The following is a 12,102-nucleotide window of genomic DNA, read 5'->3' on the forward strand; positions in this document are numbered from 1 at the left end:
TCTTTTCTTCTAGAGCTTCGCACTATTTCGTCGTCACTACTTCCTGTTTTACCTGTTATAATAGGAAGCATTTCCAAGTAAGTGTCCTAATGAACTAGGAAACTGCTGCTTATAATAGAATAGTTTTACAATCAAATGTAACCTGCAGCAAATCCAAGCAATTGCGAATGCGCTGTTGGTCGGTATCTAAAATCATAAACATTGAGCCACGTTCATTCATCTTTGAATACATTCACACGCACGCAGAATGGAGTAGCGGTGTGTGTTGTGTTGTGGCGACCTGTACATGATTCCACCTGCGCAGATCACACGCAACCATATGATTACGAAAACAAAAACATATGATTTTGAAAATAAAGTCGGCAGACGATTCGACAGAGCGACAACAGAACCGTAACGATTTCAAGATACCAATGTTTGTGTATGAAGTCCGTTGACCAAATGGAGACCCTGCTGATAAGGAACCGAGACCGTATTTTCTATTTACAAATGATAAAATCTATCCACAACACACTCGAACTGAATCGTTGACCACAAAATAAACAACGAGTAAACCATCACACCATCGGTTGATTCGTATCATTTGCGAATGAAACCTTACAACTACATCCAGGTCTAAACATGGATGGTTTCGCTGAGTACGTAAATGTGACTTTCATTCAGAGTGGCTCAGTTTAGCGGTGAGAACGCACCTTTCCATATCACAGCAGGGCCAAGTGAAAATTTTTGATGTGATCCCGAGCTAGTTCTAATCGACGAGTTAAGTTTGAAAGATCAAAGATGGCCAGCATCGATACCGTCATACTGCCTTTCGAGGAAAAACCGCTGCATACCCCACCGCTGGAAGAGATTCGCGACGGTAATTAATGACACTGAACAGCTACTCGTATGTTGGGCCGCTTAATAATATTTCCGCAGCATGAAACCGGCCCCTGAAACCGGTTGGTGGAGACTTGTGTTTAGAGTGAATCTCGTTTTGTGGTTTGTGGTATCTTAAATTTGAATAATTATAGACAAAAAAATTCGTTTTATATACTCCGATGTATGATAGTTGAACAATCTTTTGAGAGGAGTCAAGGATATAGACCTTTATCAATCGATTGTGATGCATACCATTAACAAGTTAACAAGCCGTTATTATTTCTAAAATCTAAATTCAACGCACTAAAGTGTTTCGGTGTCACTACGCAGATATTCAATGAGCATTCAAATTAGTGTGTGATCAACTTCATATACAACTTAAAAACCGCTTCCTTTAAATGCATTTGTGCAATCATAATGGTGATTATTTACAGGAAGGATTTGAATAATATTATGTACTAGCTGACCCGGCAAACTTCGTCCCGCCCAAAATTTGTTTTTTGTTATCAATACCTTCAAACATTCACGTTTTCTTACTATGAGCAAGTTCATGGGTCCAATCGCAGAGCTGTTCATTGATTGATCTTCTATTCGACCCCGTTGGATTTACCTTTTACTATAAAACTTCTAGTATTTCTAATAAAACTCATCATTATAATATCAGATTATTTTCAGACACAATTCTCGTTCAAGATTTTTCAACAACTTGCAAATAACATGTTTCTCCGTTACATGGAATAAATGTTTTAATCATAAAATATGATAGAATAAAGACAGACCTAAATCGGATAATTTCTTCCACGAATTCTGCTCTTATCAACACATCCGGCGATACTTTTTTTTTTTTGTATAGATAGAAGAAGATATAGGAGTTCGTTTCATCACATTAAAATTCATTTTCGAACAAAGATCAATTTCGCTAGCACAAACATCAAATGGACTAACAGCAATGGACTAATTGTAGAACATATGGGAATTTATTTTTCCGAATTTTCCCTTTTTCCTTCAGGGTTTTCCGAAAATTTTCAATTGTCATGTTTGGTTGGAATATTTCTCGTTGGTTGGTTGATCCAGAGGAGGGAGAGGTGTCATACCATTACAGAAACATTTCTCATATCCAAAAACCCTCACATCCCAAATTGTGCTTGATTAGTTCTCGAGTTATGCAGAAGTTTGTGTTTCGTTTGTATGGCAGCCCCCCTTGGAGAGGGAGGAGGATTGTATTCACCATAGAAACGTTTCGTGCCCCGTAAAACATTCACATGCCAAATGTGGCTCCATTTGCTTGATTAGTTTTCGAGTTATGCAGAAATTTGTGTTTCATTTGTATGACAGCCCACCCTTAGAGAGCGGGAGGAGTGTCTAACCACCATAGAAATATTTATTGCATCCTAAAACCTCCACATGCCAAATTTGGTTCCATTTTCTTGATTAATTCTCGAGTAATGCAGAAATTTGTGTTTTATTTGTATAGCAGCCCCCCCTTGGAGAGGGTAGTGGAGAGTCTAACCATCATAGAAACATTTATTGCACCTTAAAACCTTCACATGCAAAATTTGGTTGCTGATTAGATGATTAATTCTCGAGTAATGCAGAAAATTGTGTTTCATTTGTATGGCAGCCCCCCCTTTGAGAGGGGGGTGGAGAGTCTAACCACCATAGAAACATTTATTGCACCCTAAAACCTTAATATGCGTAATTTGGTTTCATTTGCTTGAATAATTACTCGAGAATGCAAAAAGTTTTGTTTCATTTGTATGTTAGCCCCCCTTTAGAGAGGGGGGTGGAGAGTCTAACCACCATAGAAACATTTATTGTATCCTAAAACCTCAATATGCATAATTTGGTTTCATTTGCTTGATTAATTTCCTAGTAATGTAGAAATTTGTGTTTAATTTGTATGGCAGCCTTTCCTTAGAGAGGAGGGAGAGGTCTCAAACTATCACGAAAACCTTCCCCGGCCCTAAAACCCCTAAATACCAATTTTCATGTTGATCGGTTCAGTAGTTTTCGAGTCCATAAGAATCAGACAGACAAATAGACAGACAGACAGAAAACCATTTATATATATATATATATATATATATATATATATATATATATATATATATATATATATATATATATATATATATATATATATATATATATATATATATATATATATATATATATATATATATATATATATATATATATATATATATATATAGATGCTAATTTACAACAACATTCGAAATACGAATTAACAGTTGAAATGCATATATTATATTGGTTTGCTGCACATACTTATGCTTAATAGTTGCCTGGGTAAGTAGGTTGCAGTTTTCTTTGAAAGTAGCTGTTCCTTGGTCTCTTTTGCTATTTGAGTTCCTCGCTGAAGTTACCAAACTGAAGTGCATTATCGCAATGATCAATATTTGTTTTTGTATTACTCGCAATCGCCTGTTATACCAAGAATTATCAGATTGTAAACAATGTTAGAGAGAAGATTGTAATGAAATGAAAGTGAAATGAGCATGGAGTAATAATGCCTGAACTATTTGTCATAAAAACCTCATCCTTGTTCACGCAAATTCGGAGAAAATATGAATCCTTTGCACTCGATGAATCAACTCATCCAAATAAAAAATGACCAATGATATCTTATACACTCTTAACGTTATTCAGAGAAATTTTGAAACAGTTACTCATAAAATAAACAAATAGCATTATTTTTTATGTTTAGCTAACAAATAGCATTATTTTTGCGACTCAACATTTTTATTTTTGGAAATAAGATAATAAAGTATTCATCATATACATTTTTCTCCTACCATCAGTACTCGCCGCCGGTTTAGTGTCCAACTTCGCTACCGTTGATGTTGAGGTGGTCGACTGTCCTAACCTCACACAAGCGCCATTCCATCTAGCTGGAGAAGGTATCCCAATCTAATAAAGTGTATCTCCTAGGCGGTTATATGTAACTCATCTCCGCTTTTCTCAGGTCTCAACGGAAACCCCGCTCTCTTGGAAGTGGGCGGGCCACCCTACCTACTTCCTCACGTTGACTACACAAAGCTTTACGATGTGGTTTCAATTTCACAGCGAGCGCTGAATGATACCAAAAAGGAAATCCTAGCTATTGGTGCGGGTGCTGGTCCGTACCCCCATGTTAACTCCAACTGTGAAGGAATGTTCAATCTGAAAATCTCTGCCAGTGGACACGTTACCAGCGAGAGTCACCTCGCCCAAATCACGCCGGACCGCAAACAAGTTTTGCTGAAGAAAATACCGAACACGGAAACGCGCTGCGCATTGCTTGGTAATATTTTCCTGTCCGAGGGTAAACCAGGTCAGGTTCTGAAGGTCAGCTGTAAGAAACGCATTGGAGGTGAGGACTTCATCGCAAGCATTCGGAACGCTCTTGCGAAACACTACGAGGACAAACCCGTTGGGCTGGGAGGTGTATTCCTGTTGAAGAATGGCAAGGCAAAGCAGCACGTGATGTCTCCGTTTTCGGAAACTCCTATCCACACCGAAGAAGAGCTGAACACGTGGCTCAACTTTTTCGATATGTCGGCCACTCTGATTGCCGTCGGTACATTGGTCACCAACGAATGCGATCTGGACCTGAGGCTACAGCATTTCCACAGTTTCTCAAAACACGGCGAAGGTGGTCACTACCACATCGATACCACACCGGATATTGTTGAATATGAAGGGTACTTCAACGTTGGCGAAAAGATAGTTCGCGTTGACAAACCTGTCAACACTCACAAATTTGGCCGAGATTAGAGTAATGCAGTCTATTTTAATTGTTACTTTCTAATAAAGATCGATTAAAGACCCAAAAATTCACAGGTCATCCGTAATGAAATACTCGATTTTGCGCTATTTTGTTCATTGATAAATGATGACAGTCGTTTTTTTACTTTTACTTGCGTCACTTGCGATCTCTGACTGGAATTGAATGGATTGGACAATGAAAAAAGTTTGAATCCGCCAAATTGTTCAGATTTTCAACCCATTGAAAATATTCGGCAATTATCAATAAATTAAAGTAGTTTGACAAAACTATCAAAACTTCATCTCATATGGAAAAGTGGCGGAAAATGATGTCAGATACGATTGACAATGTCACTGTGTAGAAAACGATACGAGTTCGTCAAAAAAAAAGGAATAATATTTGTTTACTGGTATTGTACTTTATTTTTCTCTTGAAGGAATTGAAAAATTTTGTGCGGCATAATTTAAAATCGAACAGACTATTTGAACATTGATCAAATTTTACCCTGACCTTACTGCCTGTATTTCAGGACATAAGCGTTGAAGAATGTTAGATGGTGCGAAATACAATCATATGATTTCAAAAGAATAATTAACTGACGATCTGACGAAAGATTTCTAAAACAATCGAACACTCTACGACACCAATATATGTGCATCAACGACAAAATATCAATTCAAACATAGATTCTCAAATCGCTACTTGAATCTGTGTTCATAAGAGATAAGAGAGTGAACGCAAATAAGCAAGGAAACCATCACGCAATCGGCAGATTCTTATCATCTGCGAATGCATCCATACATCCAAGACCTTAACGAACGCTGGATACGAGAATGTAACTTCCATTCTTAGTGGCTCAGTTCAGCGGTGAGATTGCACCTGTTCATGTCGTTAAAGACCCGAGTGATTATTTTTTTCATAAATTTGTACTAAACGACAAATCAAATTTTAAAAATCAAAAATGGCTTCAATTGATACTGTCACGTTGCCTTTCGAAGAAAAACCTTTGTACAAACCATCGCTGGAAGAGATTCGTGATGGTAATTAATAAACATCTATACTGGACCAACCAAAGTTACATTCTGTGAAATATATACCGGAAATTTGTAATTTTAAATCTTCTCGCTGGACATTTTAAAAATATTTTTAAGTTGATACTACTCTCAGCGGTCTTGATGTCAATTTGAGCGCGTTATGTCATTAATTTTTTTACAGTGTCATCAAGAACAAGTTAACTTTTTTTACTCGACTATTTTTTATATGGTTAATTCTACTGGTCAAAAATATTGTGTAAAATTTTGTGTTGCAAACGAAATTTATTGTGCCGAAACGTCGAAAACGACTTTGATTTTGCTCCACGATAAAGCATTAGCTCATCGATCGATTATTGTGAACGATTTTTGACCAAAAATGTCACGAATGTGCTTGAACAGCCACCTCTACATACTACATGGGCTGAAAAGTTTCGGGATTTTTCAACAGATGGCGCCACTAAAAATGAACAAGATTCATTCCGAGAGGTTCATTTGTCACTAGCGTATGTGGAAAGTTTCATGACATTTCATGACAAAAACCCCTGAACAATAAATGCAGTTATTGACGGAATGTTATTCCACTTCTGCTACTTCGAGAACAGCAATTTATCGGTGGTTTAGTTAATTCAAAATGGGCCGTACAAGCACCACAGATGCCCCTCGCTCTGGGCCAAGAGAGGCTATGAATCCAAAAATCGTAAAACAAATGCATCGACTCGTTTTGAACGATCGTAAAGTGAAGTTACGCGAGTTAGCCATAGGCCATAGGCACTTCAAAAGAACGAGTGGGATACATTTTGCACGACATTTTGGACATGAAAACGTTATCCGCGCGATGGGTGATGCGTTTGCTGACCGTCGTCCAAAAACAACGGCACGGTGATGATTCAACAGTCTGTTTGACGATGTTGAAGCGTAATCGATGAACTTCTTTCGACGTTTTGTGACAACGGATGAAACGTCGATTCATTAACACACTCCTGAGTCCAATAGGCAGCCTGCAGAGTGGCTGACAAGCCACGAAAGCCGGGCAAAGCGGCCAAAATATCAACGGTCGGCCGGGAAAGTGTTGAAATGTGCGCTCTTTTTTGGGATTCGTATTGCATAATCTTCATCGAATACCTGCAGAAGGGAAAAAACAATTACCGGAGAGTATTATGCTGCGTTATTGAACAAACTGAACTACGAAATAAAGAAAAAACGGCCCCATATGGCGAAGAAAAAAGTTCTGTACCATCACGACGACGCACAGTCGCATACGTCCCGAAAAACGATGGCCAATTTGGACAAATTACGATCCTAATTGGTTGCTGACCCACCGTATTCTCCAGACTTGGCCCCAGTGACTATTATAGGTTCCCAAACTTCAAGCGGTGGCTACAGGGAAAGAGACTTACATTGAAAGAGGAAGTCATCGCATAAACTGAGTTATATTTCGAAGACTTAGACGTTCCGTACTCGAATAGAAATGTTGGAAACTCGCTATACCAAGTGTATTGCCCTCGAAGGAAACTATGAATACAGCTATGCCCAAAAATCGATTGTTTTCATTAAAAATCCCAAGACTTTTCAGCCCACGTGGTAGATGGTCCCGTTTGACTTTTTTCCTATTTCCGATAAATAAAGCATTTCATTTTAAAAACACAAATTTTTGGTATATATTTGACCCACCTTGGTAAATTACGCTCTTATACCATTCTTTGCAGTCGATTTTATGTTCTTCATTTTGTGCAACTACCTGTACGCCATTCAGATGTTCAGTGAAGTGCTTTCGGTCACCTCACGATCATTCATCAATGTACTTCCATCCATATTCCGACACATTTTTGCTCGTTGTCTCACGAGAGCAGTGCAACTTTTCTAGTTCTTCACAGTCCTCCCCTTTCTAGTGGCGCTTATTCTCCCGGAAGAGTTAGGTTTGCTATCTCCACTTATGTTTGTATCGCTCCACTTTCAAAAAGGAAACTTGTAGCAGCATTAGCACCCGAACTATCCCGCATTACAACGCTATGTTAAAGGAGGTTGGAAGCTCTGACCATTAACAGGAACGGCCAATCTTTCGACTGAAGAAAGCATCGATGTTGATAGCTCTGGAATCGGATTCTCATGGAGATTTGGCTTCTGAAAAAAAGCCTTTTAGATACAGTGCAAGGAAAAATGAGCAATTTCAAGAAATAACACAAATTACGTAATGCTAAATATGCGGTTTATGGGCTCCCGGGAAAGAGGAGCCATCCGACGTTCAACTCGGTTGAAAGCGCTGCGTCCTGGAACGTGTGTAGCAACAAATAATGCATCAAGATTCAATTGATTACAATTGATAAATCGGAAGTATCTATGAACTTTTAAAACGAGAGTTCTCGTCTGGTCCTCCATTCACATCAATTATGATTAGTGACTTGAATATCCCTTGATACCGAATAATCTCGAATTCAGACAGCACGCACACCCTTTTAAAATCGAGTCCATGAGAAAATGCGTTCGCGGAACAGTGCCTTCCTGAACGAACTGCAACGTACATTGGACCACTGTATTGAACTGCTTCAGCATGACCAAGGTGCCTTTTGCATCCTGCGATAACAAACGGGATGAGCTTATGTTTAGCAGCCATGACAAAAAAATGATGCGGTAGATTAACGCGATATTCAAGATGCATTAAGGTGAAGGTGGAAGCTAGTCATTGTAGTTGTATAGGTAAACCCACGTGTAAGAATGGGGTAATAGTGTTTGTGAGAGAGGAGCAAAGCACACGTAAATAGATCAATTCATTTATCAGTCTGTTTGGCGCTTCATTGACACGAGTCTTTGAATACATTTGAAAAAATAACAATTCAATACTATTGTAAAATGTATGAACGATATGGTCCGATCAACAATTACAAATATAATTATATATAGAAGGTGCATTTGCATATGAAGTAAAATTCTGATTATACGCGAGCGTAACATGAGCAAATTTATAACACAGGCGAATTGGGGCACTTTTGGTATTAATAATTTCTTCCGCAGTAACTCGCTATTGATAATCCCTTAATATTTTCCTTCGTTGATCGTATTGTTTTCACATATTCACGTTGGAGAGCCTAAACCCTTCTCTTCGTTGGCTGAGGCATTTTGATTGAATGTAATACTTTTCCGTTTACTGTTTTTGAAAGCATAGGCAGCCGTGGCAGTGTTCCGAGCTCTGCAATACAATTTTCTTACCTAATGTTAAAGTTGCTAAGACTTACATTGTAGACCCATTAATCGTAAAAATAATAATTTTATTGATATCAACACAATTTCATTCTATTGATTCTCATGACATGAAACGCAGGAATAACATTTTCTTGAGTGGTTTTATAGCTGTTTCGACGATGTTGTCTGGCATCACTGTCGAAAAAATAACGATGCTTTCACCAATACAAACGTAACCATTGCCGAAAATTGAAAAATGAAAATTCAACTTTCAGAGCACTAGCTCGAGTTTTCCAACGTTTTTCACTATACAGTGCGACAGCAGACGAAAATTTAATATCTTGTGAGTAATCGATTAGAATTTGGTTGATATTATTTGATGGGAAGTGTGCGAAAACGATAATTTTCTTCACACTGTTTCGCAAAATCATTGTTTTTCGAGCGAGGGGTGAGGGAGGGAGATGAAAGAAATGAGCGCCATTGTGGCAGCCATTTGTGGCTAGCTCCCACCCTAACCTTAAGTGCAGTGCCTGCTTACTGGCTGCCGTTAAGCCCGTTACAACACGTGCTTTATCATCTTGGCTCAGGAAACACATCTCATTCGGTTTCAGAATCGAAGCAAGTTTCTCAAGTATATAGATGCACGTGAATTCATTTAGGAAAAAAGTAGAATTTTGTTACGTAACGATCACGGCTAATCTCGCAAGTGATCTCGAAGAAATGCAAATGCAAATGTACTCTTGCCTCTGGTGAGGGTTTCATCGTTTCGATTTACGTCAAACGCTTTTCAGCTGTTTGTCGTAAATCCAAGTTGTTACCAAATTGGCTCGGAAAATGGAACTCCCAGAATCGATAAAATTGTGGTTTGAGTGTATAGTCAGAGGTGAACAACAAAAACGTCGAAGACTTCGTATATGGTCAGATGCTTGCTTTTACTATAGCGACCAGCAACCACCCATCCTAGTTTGGTGTTGTTGAGACCAGTTTGTTGCGGAAAATCTGGTAGATAAAACTGGCTTGACACACCAGTCAAGCACGGCTCGATATGCATGTGGTGATTCTCCAGAATTACTTATAAGGCAATTGCGACACAGCTTTTGTGAGTTCACAAAAAGAAACTTTTCTTCTGAATTCATTTGAGTGCATTTACCATACTGATAGTGTGGATAGGTTGATTTGGAACAGACGTTGTAGCTAGGTGTGTTAGAGGCGACGAGTGTTGTTGATCCTCTATAAAACGGCTCCACGAAAGGCGTGGAAACAATTGTTCGCGGTTTACCATCGAGCGACCACGGGTTCAACTGCAGGACTCTCGATTGACTGATCTTTTATTAGACCTTTTTTTAAAGCTTAAAATTGTGGTTAATAGCCTCTATAATGGAAAATTCAATCAATCATCTATATCGAGTAGTTTACTGTAGTAAACTTTTACAAAGCTGGGCCGTAATGTGCATTCTCGATTAATAATGGGAAATGAGTGTTGCAGCCTCACCGGCGAAATGGTTTTGAAGAAGTATAATTTCTGACCATCTTTTAAAGATGGATTTTGATCAACCATGCTTATGAAGAGGCCAATGAATGACTACCATTCAAGATAGCTTCTAGGAAGCACAGGAGACGTTCATAAATCCTTTTGATCAAAGATTGAGGTGTTCGCATCAGAAGCCATTCTGTCCGTCCTTATATTAAGCATTTCGGCATGTTCAACTCTTTTAACACTCCCGACAACCGACTTCTTAACGAGATATACACTTTTCATGTATACCTTTTCCTTTATCATCAGTAATCGCTACTGGTTTAGCATCCAACTTCGCCAACGTTAATGTTGAAGTTGTGGATTGTCCAAATCTCACACAGGCGCCATTCCATCTAGCTGGAGAAGGTATCCCTCTAGAATTCAGTGTGTTCCATGACTTGCACAATGTAACTTATATTCCTATTTCCAGGTCTTAGCGGAAGCTGTGCCCTCTTGGAACTTGGCGGTCCACCCTTTCTATTCCCTCGTGTTGATTACACAAAATTGTACGATCTAGTTTCTATTTTACGAAAAACGTTGAATGATTCCAAAAAGCAAATCCTGGCAGTCGGTGCTGGTGCAGGTCCGTACCCCTATGTAAACTCAAACTGCGAAGGTATGTTCAATCTCAAAATCGCTGCGAATGGACACATTACCAATGAAAGCCACATCGCCCAAACCACGCCGGACTGCAAGCGGGTTTTATTGAAAAAGCTACCAAACACGGAAACGCGCTGCGCTCTGATGGCGAATATTTTTCTGTCCGAGGGTAAACCTGGTAAGGTACTGAAGGTCAACTGTATGAAACGCACCGGAAATAAGGATTTTATTGCAAGCATTCGAACCACACTTGCACAGCATTACGGAGATAAAACCGTTGGTTTGGGAGGTGTATTCCTGTTGAAAAACGGAAAAGCGAAACAACACGTGATGTCACCATTCTCGGAAGCTGCTATTCACACTGAGGAAGAGCTTAACACGTGGCTGAACTTTTTCGACATGTCCGCCACTCTGATTGCCGTCGGAACGATGGTAACCAACGAATGCGATCTGGACCTACGGCTGCAGCACTTCCACAGTTTCTCAAAACACGGCGAAGGTGGACACTACCACATCGACACCACACCGGACATCGTCGAATATGAAGGCTTCTTCAACGTTGGTGAGAAGATAATTCGTGTTGATAAACCTGTCCACACTCACAAATTTGGTCGAGATTGATTTGCTGCTTTTTGTACGACTAAATAAATGAATTGACCCAACCATCCATAGGTCATCGGTAATTAAATGCTCGATTTGCGCTGTTTCGTACGTTGATGAATGATGACAGCTGTTGAAAGATTGCTCCTTTTCGCGTCACTTGCATGAGCTTCTCTTATCAGAGGAATTGCGAACAACGGCGGTAATAATATAATGATGTGAGTGCCGTGATATGATCGACACACTGATGAATGGAAATTCTACGGGTAGTTTCATGTTGTTAGACGGCAGTAACAGTTCGTCTGAAAAGTTTATAAGGTAACACAGTAAAACAGTTTTTTTTTAGCAAAATTCAATTTTATTATTCAACATAATTGCCTTCGAGGGCGATACAGCGATTATTGCGATCTTACAACTTTTCGATACCATTTTTATAGTACTCTTTCGGTTTTTCCAAAATAGGCCTCAGTTTCGGTAATCACTTCGTCATCGATCTTAAATTTCTTGCCAGCGAGCATTCCCTTCAGGTCTGCGAACAGAAAATA

General features: G+C 39.1%; 2 protein-coding genes across 2 annotated transcripts; both read left to right on the forward strand.

Annotated features, from left to right (window-relative positions):
• The first annotated feature begins 412 nt into the window (after nucleotides 1-412).
• On the forward strand, nucleotides 413-4,720 carry LOC129767561 (ester hydrolase C11orf54 homolog). The gene is made up of 3 exons (XM_055768588.1): nucleotides 413-859; nucleotides 3,684-3,782; nucleotides 3,848-4,720. Exons 1-3 carry the CDS (start codon nucleotides 781-783, stop codon nucleotides 4,636-4,638), a joined length of 969 nt encoding a protein of 322 aa, XP_055624563.1. The 5' UTR covers nucleotides 413-780; the 3' UTR covers nucleotides 4,639-4,720.
• Nucleotides 4,721-5,489: 769 nt separating this feature from the next.
• Nucleotides 5,490-11,652, forward strand: LOC129767592 (ester hydrolase C11orf54 homolog). Its single transcript, XM_055768635.1, has 3 exons — nucleotides 5,490-5,670; nucleotides 10,625-10,723; nucleotides 10,788-11,652. The coding sequence occupies exons 1-3, from the start codon at nucleotides 5,592-5,594 to the stop codon at nucleotides 11,576-11,578; spliced, it is 969 nt and encodes a 322-aa protein (XP_055624610.1). The 5' UTR covers nucleotides 5,490-5,591; the 3' UTR covers nucleotides 11,579-11,652.
• Nucleotides 11,653-12,102: the final 450 nt, after the last annotated feature.

Source organism: Toxorhynchites rutilus, chromosome 2, assembly GCF_029784135.1.
Source record: "Toxorhynchites rutilus septentrionalis strain SRP chromosome 2, ASM2978413v1, whole genome shotgun sequence".
Taxonomy (NCBI): Eukaryota; Metazoa; Arthropoda; class Insecta; order Diptera; family Culicidae; genus Toxorhynchites; species Toxorhynchites rutilus.

Bases quoted from the DNA above. Each gene is read 5' to 3' on its own strand.
- LOC129767561 (XM_055768588.1), top strand. From the start codon at position 781: ATGGCCAGCATCGATACCGTCATACTGCCTTTCGAGGAAAAACCGCTG. The intron at 860-3,683 runs GTAATTAATGAC...TCCTACCATCAG, and splicing joins GCTGGAAGAGATTCGCGACG to TACTCGCCGCCGGTTTAGTG. The intron at 3,783-3,847 runs GTATCCCAATCT...CGCTTTTCTCAG, and splicing joins ATTCCATCTAGCTGGAGAAG to GTCTCAACGGAAACCCCGCT.
- LOC129767592 (XM_055768635.1), top strand. From the start codon at position 5,592: ATGGCTTCAATTGATACTGTCACGTTGCCTTTCGAAGAAAAACCTTTG. The intron at 5,671-10,624 runs GTAATTAATAAA...CTTTATCATCAG, and splicing joins GCTGGAAGAGATTCGTGATG to TAATCGCTACTGGTTTAGCA. The intron at 10,724-10,787 runs GTATCCCTCTAG...TCCTATTTCCAG, and splicing joins ATTCCATCTAGCTGGAGAAG to GTCTTAGCGGAAGCTGTGCC.